The sequence below is a fragment of the Cetorhinus maximus genome, unplaced genomic scaffold (genome assembly GCF_964194155.1).
Source record: "Cetorhinus maximus unplaced genomic scaffold, sCetMax3.hap1.1 HAP1_SCAFFOLD_2312, whole genome shotgun sequence".
NCBI classification, from domain to species: domain Eukaryota; kingdom Metazoa; phylum Chordata; class Chondrichthyes; order Lamniformes; family Cetorhinidae; genus Cetorhinus; species Cetorhinus maximus.
Genome location: NW_027598251.1, coordinates 32,312 through 50,000, shown reverse-complemented (window position 1 = coordinate 50,000; position 17,689 = coordinate 32,312). Strand labels below are relative to the sequence as shown.

The window sequence follows — 17,689 nt, the reverse complement described above, 5'->3', positions numbered from 1 at the left end:
AGCAGTGAAATTTATGACTCTGATGTCTATCATTTTCACATTGGGAGCATCTTTTTCTTCAATGCAGCTATCGCTAGAGCATGTGGCAACCCTGGACATGCTTCTGATTGTGGCACTGAGAGACCACTGGATGTTTTTGACCCTCCCGTACAGTGAGACCTTCTCAAGAACAATTATGTGATTCTCAATGAGTATTCCCTTCTTTGCCATCATAATGGAAGAAGAGAAGGATCAGCAAAGGATGGGGGAAAAGACAGTGAGGCAGTATTTGAATGCAACCTTCAAGATACTACCTCCTTCCCAAAGAATATGTAGATAATATAGTCCGCCGACCTTCATAAGGAGCAGTTCATTGGAAGAGTCAGCTTTATCAAAGAGGCAATAGGGAACTGTGCAGTTATGCTCATCTGCCTGGACAGCTGTCTGTGGCTGTGAAAGTCACAATCACACACAACCAAGTTCTTTCAGGCAATCATGGGGAATCTGTGTCATCCAGGCATTTACTCAACAAACAACTGACATTTTTGCAGAGAGCTGGTGAATTCATCAAGTTAGGCATCATAGCAAGGCAGCATTGTGATAGGTGGTTTTAAGAGGTCACTTTTTTCTAAGGCCCAAGGTGCAACAGATGGCAGCCACATTGCTTTGGGAGTTCAAGCGGTCAATCCCATTAACCTCCTTGAATGTACAGATTGTGTGACAACAAGCAAAGGATGTAAGCACATGACTTGTTTGAAGGTGTCATGGTGCCTCCTCTACCCTTCACAATTCACTCTTCCTGAGCTTTTCAAGGAAGAAAATTAATGGATGATTTGTCGTTGAAAAGGCATAATTCTTAGCTCCCATTGAAGATGGCTAAATTGAAGGAGAGGACTGTGATTTGCTCTAGCCCATGTGTTCTGTAGAATTGTAACATTCATGAGTTTGTCATACAAGAAACCCTGGACTTAGACATTCCAAGCGAGGCTTCACTAGTTCCTTTGGAGTTAGAGCTACATGGACCAGCGCATCCAGATGATAGTAACTCAGATGACTTCTCAGTGACTGCTGCTATGGCCATCGGAACATGACTGATTTTCAAAGTCTTACTTCACCTATTTAATGCAATTCTATCTTTGTCACCACTATCCTAACTCCCTTTCTTCCACTTTCAAGCAGAGTACAAAGCCTTCAATCCAGCACTCACCCTTGAATATCACAGCACCTATGTGATTATGCAAATAATTATCACCACGTTGGTAAAATTATTTCATAATTTTAGAGACCACTATTAGTTCATCCTCAGCCTTCCCCTTTCTAAGGAGAAAAGACCCCAGCATGTTCAGAATTTTCTGATAGTTAGAACCTCTTAGCTCTGGTATCATTCTTGTAAATCTTCTTTGCCCTTCTCCAGGGTTTCTCAAACTAGCACACCGGGCATCTGTTTTTGTTTTGCAAAGGATGCCACGTTAGGTTTTCCAAAGGCAAGTCCTGAAGCAGTGGCTTCCTCCCAGGAGCAAACTGCCACTAGAGGAGGGCCACCTCCACCCTATGACCCTATTGTGGTACAGGAGTGCTAAGTATCTCCAACAGTACTGGCCCTCAGGGTTGTACATAGCAGAAGCACTATAATAGCAAAAGGAAAGACTTGCTTAAACATCGGGGAAACACAGTTTAGGAAAAGATTGAAGCAAAATACTGCGGATGCTGGAAATCTGAAACAAAAACAGAAAATGCTGGAAAAACTCAGCGGGTCTGACAGCGTCTGTGGAGAGAGAAACAGAGTTGACGCTTCGAGTTCATATGACTCCGCAGCTCTGAAGGAGAGTCATACGGACTCAAAGCGTCAACTCTGTTTCTCTCTCCACAGACACTGTCAGACCTGCTGAGTTTTTCCAGCATTTTCTGTTTTTGTTTCACAGCCACAGACATCTGTCCAGGCATAAAGTTTCTACTTTTGGTTCAATCAGCGATGTGGGGGAGAATTGCACCCAAAATGTGCCCATTTGAAAAGAGTTTTTTCCCCGTCCCAAGTTCCTGCTCAAACTTATCTGTATATATAGCCAAATGCAAAATTTGCCATGAACCAGCACAACGGGCCTCATTTTAAAAGGTATTTTTAGAAGAATTTTGCATTAAAAATATAATGACAGAATACACTAACATACAAAAATGACAATCAGGAAAAAAACACTAGTCCATCTAGCTGTCCCATTTAGTTATGATACCTTAGGCATCACATCACAGACACTCTAACCTAGCCAGAGCCAGGTGACTTCCTGTGAGAGTGGGAAAATCAGACAAAAACCAAGACCAACAAAGCAAACAAATTTGGAAAATTCCTCTCTCCCTCCTCTAGGTGATCAACACTAGGCCTGGAGAGTGCATTGATCCTGATTTATAATAGAGTATCAACATCTTTCATGAGGTGATTGCATTTGAAAATGTGGCTTTAAACTGTCACAGAGGGAAATACACACTTATGCATAACTTGCTGTCATAATAAATCTTTGCTATGTATCATGGCAACCAATTAAGGAAGCATGGTAGAAGAAAAACACGTTTATCCATCTCCCCAACCCTTTCATTAGACCACATATAAGATATCCTACCATGGGCTCTACCCCGTGCATTTAACTCTTTAAATTCTGTGTGACACCTCCCTGCTTCCCAATGGTCATTCAAGCAAGTACATTAATAGGAACAAATGATCAGGAATAGACCATTTGGCCCCTCGAGCTTACTCTGCCATTCAATGAGATCATGGCAGTTCTGTGACCTGTCACCACATACCCACCTTGGCTCCATATCCCTTGACATCTTTGGTTAACAGGAACCTACTGATCTTAAATTTAAAGTTAACAATTGAACGAAAGTATACTGCCATTTAGGAAAATTAGTTAATTCATCTTCACATCACCACAATCCTAACCTAATCGCCTGTTTTCCAGATAATATTCCAGTGTATGTCTAATTCTATAAGTCCCGATCCAAGTCCCAAACTGGTATGCATCCAACTCCTTGACAAAGAATTAATCATCCTGACCTTGATCACATTTTTTGGGAACTTTCTACCCTTGGACCTCTTTGGGAAAACTTTTCTTCTCATCACCTGTCCCACTTGATGGAAGCAAATTTTAAATCTGCACCCTTTGATTCTTTGTAGACAATCTAAATCAATAAGCTGCTTAATGTACATCATTTATACCTCTCAGCTATTGAATAATTAAGCTGCTGACTCCCCTTTATTTCATTTTCTCCAAAGAAACAAGTTCAACTCCAGTTATCAGGCATGTCTCAACAAAGATACAAAGTCACATTGAAGATTTCATTAAAAAATATGAATGTCAGCTTTTATGAAATAGAAGTGCTAATTGTTCGCAACACTGTTGTAAGATAACTAGTACATTCTACTTATAAGAATAGAAAATGCTGCAATGCACAGCCATCAGTCAGCTTTTGACATGGTTAATGTTCCAGAACCAAAGCACAGGTGAGAATGAGCACATACAGTACACAGAAAGTATTCTGTAAATGTATAATTTTTTAATAACTATAGCTTTCTTCCTCACATATCTGAAATGTAGTTGCCTGTGGAATGTGTGTAAGTTTGTTACAATAAGAGTTCTTTATGTTAGGAACCATTGAAACACTGATGTAGTGTACGATAAAATGGGTGTACACTAGCAGTACTTAATATCAAAATTAGCAACATCCTAGAATATGTGAATTTTTTAGGCCGGAATTGCTGTGTAAGTAATGATGACGTTAATAGGGCAGCAGACACATGGGAATGCTGCTACCTGGAAGTTCCCCTCCAAGCCACTCACCATCATGACTTGGAAATATATCGCTATCCCTTCACTGGGTCAAAATCCTGGAACTCCCTCCATAACAGCACTGTGGGCGTACCTACACCACACCGATTGCGGTGGTTCAAGAAGGCAGCTCACCACTGCCTTCGCAAGGGTAATTAGGGATGGGCAATAAATGCTGGCCCAGCCAGCAAAGCCCACACCCCATGAAAGAATAAAGAGAAAGAAATGTTACTTATCCGGATTTTCGAAAAGCCTCCGATAAAGAGTGGTAAGAATGTGGAACTCGCAAACCACAGGAAGCGGTTGAAGCAAATAGTGTAGATGCATTAAGGGGAAACTAGCCAAGCATTTGAGGAATAGAGAACAGAAAATGCTGGAAATCCTCAGCAGGCCTGCCAGCATCTGCAGAGAGAGAAACAGAGTTAACACTTCAGGTCATAATCCTTTATCAGAACGTTCCGATGAAAGGTCACAACTTGAAACGTCACCTCTGTTTCTCTCTCCACAGACGCTGCTAGACTTGCTGAGTATTTCCAGCATTTTCTGTTTTTATTTCAGATTTGCGGCAACCGCACCAGTATTTTGCTTTTAGAAGCATATGAGGGAGAAGGGAATAGATGGTTACGATGGTGGGTTTAGGTGAAAAGAGATCAGGGGAGGCTCGAGTGGAACATAAACACCGGCATGGACTGGTTGGGCTGAATGGCCTGTTTCTGTGCCATACATCCTATGTTAAGGAAAATAACATGCCCATATTCATGCAGGAATCTCTTTTTAAAATTCTAAAAAAAAAATCCATGCAGCTTCTTGACAAGAAAACTGTGTTTTCAACACACAACCAGATTATTCTTTCTTTCACTTATTTCAGTCATTCAAACAAGAAACAAGATGGGGTTATAATTTTGATATATTTATTACTATACTACTGAACTGGATCAAAGAATACAAGGTTTATTACAGTTGCCAAAAAATCAAGAGCACAACATGTGTTTTACCATTCAGCAACATGTTTGATAGCTAGATTACAAGCAATTTACAAAGGATGGTCTGATTAAAATGGTGGCATTTAGACAGTCATCACAAATGCCCGGCCAGCGAATTTGTTTTTCATTGAAAATTACAGACGAGCACTTATTGAACCACCAACCCCCTCCAAATGTAGCTGCACAATTCCTTGTTAGATCTCTATCGTTATCCTGATCGCTGGTAGAAAACATCATATTATCACTACAGCCATCTTTATTGACATTACTCAAATAATCATAAGACACAGAACCACCGATGGGAGCGCCCAGCCTCAGTTTGTACTTATTATTTTCATCTTCAACGGTAAAGCTGGTATAATTAACCTCTACTCTCTCAGATTTGCTCCCAATGACAAATTTCACTTCATAATGGACATGTTGTGTGATAAGATGAATGTATTCATTTCCCAGCCAGTGGTCATCTTCCACGTCACCAAAAGTATGCTTGTAAGCAGACCAATGCCTTGCAAATTGAGTATCGCTTTGCTTCGAGACACGTTGCAGCACCACCCATCCACCACCTTGAGTGTCCATGTCACAGTAGACCACGAAAGGGTTACTTCCACTGGGTTTAATAACATAGATACCACTGGGCTTATCTTGAAGACGGTTCAATGCCCTGCAGTCTCGGTGCAGTACTGTAAAATCAATGATGTCAATAGAAAATCATGTCAATTTACAAATTGTTATATTACGGTCATGTTATCATAATTGAAAACTACCCAAAATTGCTCTTGCATGTTGTACTTTCATGTCAATTTTGTGTCACTGAATGTTTGACGTTAAAATGCAAGACATTGACAAATATGAGTAATGGTCATGATTTACTTTTGAAAGGCCCAACCCAGAAATATGGGTCATGGTTAATTTGTGTTGTTCCGTGGCATTACAACACAGAGTAGAAACAAAGAATCAGCTCTATTCCTGAAACATCAGCATAACACGTACACTGTCTCCTGTATGATTCTTTATTAGTGTCAAAACTATCCTGCTAAATTGGCCATCGAGTATCATTAACAAGATAAGCAAAATGCCCTGAATACCTTTTGGTCCAGCTCTTCAATAAAATAAACCATTAAAATCCTAAATACCAGCATCTTAAACTGGAGTTAGATTCCACTCCATGTAATGTCCTGGTTCTGTGATTCAGAATCCTAGGGAGGATCTCACACTTCTTGGTCTTAAATCAAAATCTGACCCGTTGCTTTACATTACCCAGTTTTGACTCAATATACAACAATGCTTGGTAATGACACGGAAATTTGAGTATAACTGCAGCCTATCTGATAAGGCAAATAATTAGTTACGATGTAAAAATGCATGCATTATAACCAAAGCCACTTGTAATCATTTACCTCCCTTTTTGTAATCAGCTAAATTCAAAATTTTTGCCTTTTGCTCCATGGTCAACACTTTTATGTTGTCAATTCTGTTGAGTGTAGAAAAGACTGTGGTGTATGCCGAGCAGTTCTCAACCATAAAGACGGCAAGGAGCATAAAACTCAATGTTCTTTGGGAAAACATGTTGCAAACTCTGAAAAAGATAAAAATAGTTTTGATTAAGCAATTCAATATTTAGTACTTATGCCAGCTTAAAAGAAACCACAACTCACTGAAGGCAACTCCTTTGTGAAGTACTTAACAAAAAAGATATGAAACACTGGGCGCAACGCTTCCTACATTTTATACCTGGGTCATGTTAGATGTAAAATCATTAACCAGCTGAATATTTACACAAAATATATTGAACATCTGCAAATTTTAATGTCAAGAACACACCTTAACAGCTTGAAAATAGTAGCAGATAATTTATGCCTACCTAGTGTCATAAAATACAATAAGTTCCTTGAGTTCAGAATTTCCAGGTTATAGTGATTAAGCAATTTTAAAATGAAGATGTCAAAACAAACAGCCATATCAAAATAGGATATGTTTATGCTGCTGGGTGTAGACCATAGAACACGAAATAATGGGAAGGAGATGTTTGACCGAGCTTACAGGCAGATTTCAGGAAGATCAAAGACAGAAGAGACACGATAAGTGGGGGGATGGGGTCATCCTAATATACTCTGAGATAATAATATTGTAAAGGGCAAGGAGAGGGAGGACATGGGGCAAGTGGAACATATTTCAGCAGGAGAACATTTAGGAATCAGTGATCACAATAGCATTAGGTTTACAGCAGTTATGTGTGTGCCCACTTAAACAGCCTTTCTATTTCTTCCTGAACTTTCAAAAGGCAATTGAATGTGTACTTGAAAAAGAAAAAGGGGAATTGTTATGGAGAAAGTTCCACTGCCCTGCTCTAATTGGACAGCTGTTTCAAGAACCTGCAGAGGTATAATGGGCTGAATGGCCTCCTTCTGTGCTGTATGATTCTATTATTCTATAATTTAGGGTGTGGATTCCAGGAGGAAAAATATTAAGCAAAAAACAGAATATGCACAGTCCACTGGAAAAGGGCAAAATGATATTTCTAAGATTAAATAAGGATGGTAGAGAAAAAAGGAAAGCAAATTATTTAAGGAAAATAACACATTGTACAACTTACATAATGATTGTAGCAAAGCCTAGTCCATTTCAAATTTCATTTTGGGTTCCTCTGGCCCATAAAGTTATTGCTATGTGATGTCCCCTCTCTCTACAAATGACAAGACATGTAATCCTGATGAGAGTATGCATTCATGCATTCCTAACAAGTAATATAGTGCTTATGTTACTGTAATCCAGAGTTTGAGAGTTCAAATCTCATCATGAAAGTTTGAAAATTTGCATTCATTTTAAGATATGTGGAAGTAAACAGCTGCCATCAGTAATGGTTCAGTACGGCTCAGATGGAAACCTGCTGTCCTTACCCAGTCTGGCCTACATGTGACTCCATTCCCACATCAACATGGTTGACTCAACTGCTGTCTGACCTGACCTACTCAGCTGGTGCAGCCAACCTGTGTGCTGCCTCATTCTCCGGATCATTGTTTCCTGAGATCTCCACACCTTCTCTAAGTTACTCTTCCTGCAGCAAGCCTCAATAACCCAAGCCTAGTGGCAGGGGCAGTGGTTCTGGTACTGGACTCTCCTGTTCAATCCCACCGTTGAAAGTTATGAACCTAATTTTAGTAAATCCAGCCATTTAATATCCTAGCACAACTCAACTGATTCCATTGTGTCCTTCATGTTGCATTCATTCAATATGAATCCATCACTTACATATAGATGGGCAGAACCATAGAATGCAAACAGAATTTGGTATCAATGACTAAACAAAAATGACCTTGGCTATGAATTCCAATGTGTAACAGGGGATTTTAGGATTCCTGAAAGATTTCTACCATTCACTACAACAGCCTGCATGGTGTCTTATCTCTCAGCATATTTCAGCATTCTTTATATTAGCAGGAAAGTCAGGTCTTGGTGTTGAGTGTGGCATTAAGGTGAGGTGAGAGGTGACTGCACTTGGCATCAAAGTAGAATTTAAACAAGTGTGGCAAAAAGGAGCCCTGGAAAAATAGAAGTCAATGAAAATCAGGAGGAAAACACTCCACTGTTTGGAATCATGCCTAATACAAAGGATGGTGGTTGGGGTTGTTAGAGGCCAGCCATCTCAGTCCCAGGACGTCGCTGCAGGAGTTCCTCAGGGTAGTGTCCTAGACCCAAACCATCTTCAGTTGATTCATCAATGACATTCCATCCATCATAAAGTCAGAATTGGAGATGTTTGATGAGGATTGCACGGTGCCCAGTAACGTTCGCAACTTCTCAGATACTGAAGCAGTCTGTGTGCACATGCAGCAAAACTTGGACAAAATTCAGGCTTGGGCTGATAAATGTCAGGCAATGACCATCTCAACAAGAGAAAATCTATCCATCTTCACTTGACATTAAATGGCATTACCATCACCGAATCTCCCACCATCAACATCCTGGGGATTATCATTGACCTGAAATTTAACTGGGTTAACCATATAAATACTGTGGCTGCAAGAGCAAGTCAGAAGTTGTTGCGAGTAACTCACCGCCTGACTCCTCAAAGCCTGTCCACCATCTGTAAGTCACAAGTCAGGAGTGTACTGGAATACTCTCCAGTTGCCTGGATGAGTGCAGCTCCAACAATAGTCAAGAATCTCAATGCCATCCAAGCCAAAGCAGCCAGCTTGATTGGCATTCCACCCACCATCTTAAACATTCACTCCCTCCACCACTGATGCATAGTGTGTACCATATACAAGGTGATCTGCAGCAACTCACCAAGGCTCCTTCAACAGCACCTTCCAAATCTTCAACTTCTATCACCTAGAAGGACAGGGCAGCAGATGCATGGGGACACCACCACCTACAAGTCACAAACAGAAAATGCTGGAAAAACTCAGCAGGTCTGACAGCAACTATGGAGAGAGAAACAGAGTTGACGTTTTGAGTCCGTATGACCCTTCTTCAGATCGGAACTATATTTCCGTTCCTTCACTGTCACTGGGTAAAAATTCTGGAACCTGCTTGCTAACAGGACTGTGGGCACACCTGCATCAGATGGACTGCAGTGGTTCAAGAATGCAGCTCATTGTAACCTTCTCAAGGACAGTTAGGGATGGGAAACAAATGCTGGCCTAGTCAGCGATGCTCATAAGCCACGAATGATGAAAACAAAATGGGATTTTTAATGCTCTTTTTCTTTTCTGGTCTAATGATCATAAACTCACCATATTTCTGCTCTAAGATTGGAACTCTATGCATACCTTGAGAAATTGCCAGAACATTTTGTATTCAAAGTTCACCAAGAGGAATCCAACTTGTGTATAATTAACCACGATAATGACTCTGTTGTATCTGCTGATGCTGCTTTTGTCAACATTATAAATATGCACTTACATATTTATTTGTATAGATTAGTTAAAGTGTTGATGCTATTTTATCTTTTATTCACCACCTGATGCAAACATGTTGTTTGGATGTAAGATAAGTGTGGAGAGCTACATTGCTGTGACAAGCATTGGCTGTTAATGGTATTATGATTGTAATGAATTAATAAAGAGTGTTTGTTTTCCCTGGAGTCCCTCAGATCAAGCAGGATGCTTGTCACTGAGCCCTACCATAAAGAGAGGGAGAGAGATAGACAAGATAAGGTGGCGAGAAAGAGCGAGGGCTGTAAGAGATAGGGGTTAAGTCAGTGCAAAGTAAAGGAGGTGTGGAAGGGAAAGTAAAAGGCTAAGGGAGAAACATTTTTTTAAAAATCCAAAGTCCACATTCCACATGGCAGTCAGCCATTAGTCAGTCAATTGGTCAGTCTGTGGTCAAGGAGGGGTTGCACGCCTTCTTGAGCTTCCTCCTTGCTCTCACCTTCATCACATGCACTGTTTCAAAATCAACTACACCTTGGTGAAGCAGGGCTCGCCATAGTGAGCAGTCCAGTACACTCTCTTCCCAGCTACCATCAGCGGTGCCTACTGAAGATCCTACATATCGCCTGGGTGAATCACCGTACGAGCATGAGCATCTTCCAGGAAGCAGACATCCTGAACCGAGAGATGACCACTCTTGCACTGCAACTGCACTCGAAGGGTCACTGCATCAGAATGCTGAACCCTTGCCTTCCGAAGTGCGGTGTCTACTCCCAGCTCATGACTGGTCAAAGGTCACAGGGTGGCCAGCAGAAACTTTTCAAAGATACCCTGAAAGCCTCCTTGAAGAAGTCTGGCTTTCAGGATGTGGATGACACTGGCAGGGAAGTATTTATTGCTCACCAAGAGTTGTCCTGAAAGCACTCAATGTCAACCTGTCATGTGGAACTGGAATTGGGTGCATTCCAAACCAGGTTATTTTCTTTCTCTGCTGGATATTAGTGAGTTAGACAGATAGGTTACCACAGAGGTGTATATTAAACCACTCTAAATATGGCAATGGGAAAAAGTATTACCTCTAATTGACTCTGAACAGAAAGAAAGATATTTGTCAACAGTATGTGGGGAGGTGATGGTGTAGCGGTATTGTCACTGGACTAGTAATCCAGAGACCCAGGGTAATGGTCTGGGGACCCGGATTTGAATCCCAACATGGCAGATGGTGGAATTTGAATTCAATAAAAATCCAGAGTTAAAAGTCTAATGATGACCATGAAACCATTGTCAATTGTTCTAAAAGCCCATCTGGTTTCTAATCCTTTTTAGAGAAGGGATATCTGCCATACTTACCTGGTCAGGTGACTCCAGATACACAGCAATGTGGTTGACTCTGAAATGGCCTAGCAAGTTTTATCAAACTGCCGCAGAAGATTGCACTACCTACACCACATGGACTGCAGCAATTCAAGGCAGCTCACCCCCACCTTCTCAAGGGCACTTAGGCATGGGCAATAAATGCTGGCCTAGCCAGTGATGCCCTCATCCAATGAATTAAAAAAATGTATGCAATCTTCTTCATTTTGCTTTTAGAAAACCTTTATAATTGAACAATAAGCAGTCTTTAGTTCTTAGCAATGGTTCATTCAGTGTAACTGCTAATTAAGTAAAGTGTTTGATTCTGCTTTCATGCACGAGTAACCTCCTAAGAACATAAGAATATAAAAAATAGGGGCAGGGGCAGGCCATTTGGCCCCTTGGCCTGCTCCACCGTGCAATAAAATCATGGCTGATTTGATTGTGGCCTTAACTCCACTTTCCTGCTGCTTCCCATAACCCTCGAGATCAAAAACCTGTCTAACTCAGCCTTGAAAATGTTCAATGATCCAGCCTGCTGGGCTGGAGAACTCCAAAGGTTAACAATCATCTAAGAGAAGAAATTCCTCCTCATCTTTATCTTGAATGGGAGGCCCTTATTTTGAAACTGTGCATCGTAGTTCTAGACTCCCCCACAAGGGGAGTCAAACATCTTCCCAGCATCTGTCCTGTCAAGTCCCCTCAGAACCTTATATGTCTCAATAAGATCGCCCCTCATTCATCTAAACTCCAATGAGTTACAGGCCCAACATGCTCAGCCTTTCCTCACAAGACAACCCCTTCATCCCCAGAATCAACCTAGTGAACCTGCCCTGAACTGTCTCCAATGCAAATGCATCTCTCCTCAAGCAAGGAGACCAAAACTGTACACAGCAACCTTGGTGTGGTCTTACCAATACCCTGTACAGTTGTAACAAGACTTTCATACTTTTATGCTCCATTCCCCTTGCAATAAAAGATAACATTTCATTTGAAATCCTTCCTAATTACTTGCTGTACCTGCACACTGACCTTTTGTATTCAAGTATGAAGACACCCAGAACCCACTGTAGTGCAGCATGCTGCAGTTTCTCTCCAGTTTTAAATCTCTTGGCAAGTCTGCCTCTCACTCACTTTCAGTCTCCCTTTCACCTTTTCCTTATCTTTTTGGTTTGTTTACCTTGTCTCTTTGCTGCCCTTGTTTTCTCTGCAGTTAATAGTTTTTAGAAATTCCCGGCATACATGCTTTCCATGTAACCGGCTTGGATCCGACTAGGACATGTATGCACATTTGAATAGCATTGTTTAACTTTTACAGCAATCACTTATTATCATCTGGTTTTAAATGTCCCAAAGGAATAGACAAACTTTTACTTTCATGGGCAGAACTTTGCCCTTGGCGGGGATTCTCGGCGGAGGCAATTGGGAAGCTGACCACCGCCTGCGATCGGCACCGCACCACAATTTTACCGGGCGGGCCAATTAAAGCCCGCCCAGCGTGGAACGCGAGCGGCCGCGCTAAGCGCTGTCTGTGCAGACGGGGGGGTGGGGGGGGTGGGGGAGGAGGGCGAGCGGTCCTAGCGTGAGCTTCATGCATATGCGCGAAAGGGCGCGTCAATCTCCCTGATGCACGAAGCTGCCTCAGGGAGATGAAGCGCTGTTTAAAAAAACTAATGAACAGAATAAAAATGTCATAAAACATGTCCCCTCATGTGACTGTCACATGAGCAGGGGCATGTTTTTAATTCAAGTGTAAATTTTTTTATTTGATTCTTATTTGCTTTAGGAAACCTCATCCGCATGTGGATGAGGTTTCCTAAAAAATGCAAAGGCCGCTTGGCCTTTTCGCCTGCCCGTCAACCGTTAGGCTGAACGGGCAGCGAAAAATTCAGCACAATTGTTAATGGCCTTAATAGGCCTTTTAATTGTTGGCGGGTGCACACCGGAGATGGCGCGCTCGGCCGACGTCAACGCGCTTTATTTCACGCTCGGGTGTTCGGGCACGTGCCCGCACACCAAGCGAAAAATCCTGGCCCATGTCTTTTCAGTGTTAAAGGACAGGGATAAAGGAAAATGTGTAAGTCTGAAACTTTTATTTGGATTTTGAACACAAGTACGAAATTGGTAAAACTCAGTGTAGACTAGAGAATTGAAGGAGGCACTTGAAATAAGATCCCATCAAATATCATTAATGCATCAACTGCTTTATTTAAAAAGGAGCTGACTGGACAATACCTCAAGAAAAGATTGAATCATATAGAAATGTGTGTGGCTATCAATGATTGAATATTTTATGAAAAATTAGAGTTGTAGTCATGATGATAATGGGCCAGAGTCAGCTGGCAAGATAACAGCGAGTTGAATGCACATGCTGTTTCAAGTGTGTAAATTATCCGGCAATATTTGGCAAGGAAGAGATACCCCATGAGTTGCAAATCAGCACAAATTGCTAAGATAAAAGCAAAATACTGCGGATGCTGGAAATCTAGAACAAAAACAAAAATACCTGGAAAAACTCAGCAGGTCTGACAGCATCTGCGGAGAGGGATACAGTTGACGTTTTAAGTCCATATGAGCCTTCTACCAGCTTATATTTCATCTCATTTCTATATGTCTTAGTTCTGATGAAGGGTCATACGGACTCGAAACGACAACTGTATCCCTCTCCGCAGATGCTGTCAGACCTGCTGAGTTTTTCCAGGTATTTTTGTATTTGTTCACAAATTGCTGGATGTTTTGTGCCATTCCACCATTAGCGTTGCAAAAATGACAGCTCATCCTCAACTTCCCTGTGAGTTTCAAGAAATTGCTCTATTGGCAATTCAACTCATGGCTGAAGGTTAGGTCTGGTAATGAACAGAATAAGCACTCTTATAATGACAAGATTTATATTTCTATAATGCCATTCAACCACTCCATCCCAGAAAGGGAACATTGAAGCTGGGATCCTGGTGTTCTTGTGCACAAAACACAAATGGTTAGCTTGCAGGTGCAGCTAGTAATTAAGAAGGCAAATGGAATTTTGGCCTGTGCTCTAGTTGGAGTTTAAAAAATAGGGACGTCTTGTTGCAACTGTACAGGGTGTTGGTGAGGCCGCACTTGGAGTACTGTGTACAGTTTTGGTCCCGTATTTAAGAAAGGATATACTGGCATTGGAGGCAGTTCAAAAGAGATTCACTAGGCTGATTCCTGGGATGAAGGAGTTGACTTATCAAGAACGGCTTGATAAGGTCTTTACTCATTAGAGTTGAGAAAAATGAGGGGTGATCTAATTGAAACATACAAGGTTCTGAGGGGGCTTGACAGGGTAGATGGTGAGAAGATGTTTCCACTAGTGCAGGAATCTTGGACTAGGGGACCTAGTTAAAGCACAAGGGGACACTCATTTAAACTTTTATTTAAACTCATGAGATGTGAAGGAATTTATTCTCTCAGAGGGTAGTGAATGTCTGGAATTCTCTACCTCAGAGAGCTGTGGAGGCTAGATCACTGAAAGTATTTAAAGAGGAGGTAGATAGATTTTTAAAACATCGGGAAGTTGAGGGCTATGAGGAGCTGACACAAAAGAGAGGTTGAGGCCTGGGGCAGATCAGCCATGATCTTATTGAATGACGGGGCAGGCTTGAGGGGCCAAATGGCCTGCTCCTGCTCCTATTTCTTCTTTCCTTATGAGTCTCATTACTGCAGGCAGTAAATTATTGTTAGAGAATTTTAAAGTGTAAAGTTTTATATTTTTACATTTTTTCTTGCTTTTCTTTTCTGTCTCTTTTTCTCTCTCTGTTAATCCAATCTTTCTTTCCCTTTCTTTCTCTTTCTGCACCTGACTTAACTCTAATACACCCGATTTCCTTTTCCGCCATTCCACCATTTCTTTCTCAATCCTTAAATCTCATTGATCAAGGAAATAGATTGTTGTTCACCAACATCCCTGATGCCCCATTGCCCTCACACTTTGAGCAACTTGCAAGGCAAAAAATATTCGAGCTGAAGTATGAGGGGGAAAATCTAACCTGTGGTCTGTCTAACCAATGCCTTGAGATGTTCTGCTCTAAGTAAATTCTGGGGCATTATCTATGGAACTTGATAATGGCTGAATAATGTAAAGTGAAACATCAAATTTATATCCACCTAGGCCTTTAAATTAGACCATGAGGCACTGCTCCAAAACAATAACAAGAGGATAACAAAGGGAAAGTAAGGAACGGTGAGTTGTACTGCCCAGGGATATGATTTTACTCAGAGAATCACTCACAGCATGATTTTTCCTAATTAACTGTAGTGAAATCAATGACAAAAGCTCTTACTATTGAGAAGCCTAGATATAGGGAAGGTATCAAGAGAAGGACGGAAGGCGAGGCAAATTTAGGGGTGATATTTCAGAGGATGTAAGAATGAGAGAGTGGGGAAAGATATGGCAGAAAGGGGTTGTATAGCAAGGGATTTGGCTCCTACCGCAGAACATCCCAAAGCCTTCACAGAATCACAGAATCACACAGTGCAGAACAAGCCCTTCAGCCCATCGAGTCTGCACTGACACATGAGAAAACATCTGACCTACCTACCTAATCCCATTTACCAGCACTTGGCCCATAGCCTTGAATGTTATGACATGCCAAGTGCTCATCCAGGTACTTTTTAAAGGATGTGAGGCAATCCGCCTCTACCACCCTCCCAGGCAGCACATTCCAGACTATCACCACCCTCTGGGTAAAAAAGTTTTTCCTCACATCCCCCTAAACCTCCTGCCCCTCACCTTGAACTTATGTCCCCTTGTGACTGACCCTTCAACTAAAGGGAACAGCTGCTCCCTATCCACCCTGTCCATGCCCCTAATAATCTTGTACACCTCGATCAGGTCGCCCCGCAGTCTTCTCTGCTCCAACGAAAACAACCCAAGTCTATCCAACCTCTCTTCATAACTTAAATGTTTCATCCCAGGCAACATCCTGATGAATCTCCTCTGCACCCACTCCAGTGCAATCACATCCTTCCTATAATGTGGCGACCAGAACTGCACACAGTACTCCAGCTATGGCCTCACAACTCCAACATGACCTCTCTACTTTTGTAATCTATGCCTCAATTAATAAAGGCAAGTGTCCCATATGCCTTTTTCACCACCCCACTAACATGCCCCTCCGCCATGGACACACACACCAAGAACCATGGACACACACACCAAGGTCCCTTTGTTCCTCAGAACTTCCTAGTGTAATGCCATTCATTGAATACTTCCTTATCAAATTACTCCTTCCAAAGTGTATCACCTCACACTTTTCAGGGTTAAATTCCATTTGCCACTTATCTGCCCATTTGACCATCTCGTCTATATCTTCCTGTAGCCCAAGATACTCAACCTCACTGTTAACCACCTGGCCAATCATTGTGTCATCTGCAAACTTACTAATCCTCCCCCCCACATAGTCATCTATGTCGTTTATATAAATGATGAATAATAGGGGACCCAGCACAGATCCCTGTGGTACGCCACTGGACACGGGCTTCCAGTCACTAAAGCATCCTTCTGTCGTCACCCTCTGTCTCCTATAGCTGAGCCAATTTTGAATCCACCTTATCAAATTACCCTGTATCCCACGTGCATTTGCCTCTTTATAAGTCTCCCATGTGGGACCTTGTCAAAGGCTTTGCTGAAATCCATGTAGACTACATCAGTTGCACTACCCTCATCTACACACCTGGTCACCTCCTCAAAAAATTCAATCAAATTTGTTAGGCATGACCTCCCTCTGACAAAGCCATGCTGACTATCCCTGATCAAACCTTGCCTCTCCAAGTGGAGATAGATTCTCTCCTTCAGAATTTTCTCCAATAGTTTCCCTACCACTGACTAGAAACTCACTGGCCTGTAGTTCCCTGGCTTATCTCTACAACCCTTCTTAAATAGTAGAACCACATTAGCTGTCCTCCAGTCCTCTGGCACCTCCCCCGTGGTCATAGAGGAATTAAAAATTTGGGTCAGAGCCCCTGCGATCTCCCCCCTTGCCTCCCTCAGTAGCCTGGGACACAACTCATCCAGACCTGGAAATTTGTCTACCTTTAAGCCTGTCAACACCTCCAATACCTTAACACTCCCTTGTAGCATTTTTTGGTTTTAGCAGCTTCATGGTCCACAAAAGGGGAAAATTGATGAATGTCAGTTACTGCATTTGGTAAATTACTAATAAGAGTATACCAAAAGTTCAAGAGGACTTTTAAAAAGGCAACATAATCAGAAATGCTAGTTTTTGCTTTGTTGAATGAAATGTTGTAACAGGATGTTAAGTTTGTTTCACTCTATCGTTAAGCTCTATAGCATTCCTCAGTAAAAAACATTATCAGCCCCATAAAAAGTGATACAACGTCATCCTGGTGATAAACGTGTTGACTTATGAGGCGATGCTTCATATACTTTTATTATATTTAGAAAATTGTCATTTAATGACCATCTAGTATGAATGATCTATACAGTAACTATTAAGCAATAGAAAAGAAGAACAGAATTACCTGGAAAAACTCAGCAGGTCTGGCAGCATCGGCGGAGAAGAAATCAGTTAACGTTTCGAGCCTTCATGGCCCTTCGGCAGAACTGAAGCATAGTTAGAAGAAGGGAGAAATATAAATTGGTTTAAGGTGGGTGGGGTGGGGGCGGGGGGGGGTGGAGAGACACATTGAGGGTGTGGTG

The 17,689-nt window shown here is 41.7% G+C and overlaps 1 protein-coding gene across 1 annotated transcript in view; it reads right to left on the bottom strand.

Annotated features, from left to right (window-relative positions):
* Nucleotides 1–4,819: 4,819 nt before the first annotated feature.
* Nucleotides 4,820–17,689, bottom strand: part of LOC144677217 (fibrinogen-like protein 1-like protein) — a 32,053-nt gene continuing 19,183 nt past the window's right edge. The window contains exons 2-3 of the mRNA XM_078537401.1: nt 6,178–6,356; nt 4,820–5,460 (exon numbers count right to left, since the gene is read on the bottom strand). Coding sequence (XP_078393527.1) covers nt 4,820–5,460; nt 6,178–6,356 — 820 coding nt within the window. The remainder of the gene's footprint in view (nt 5,461–6,177; nt 6,357–17,689) is intronic.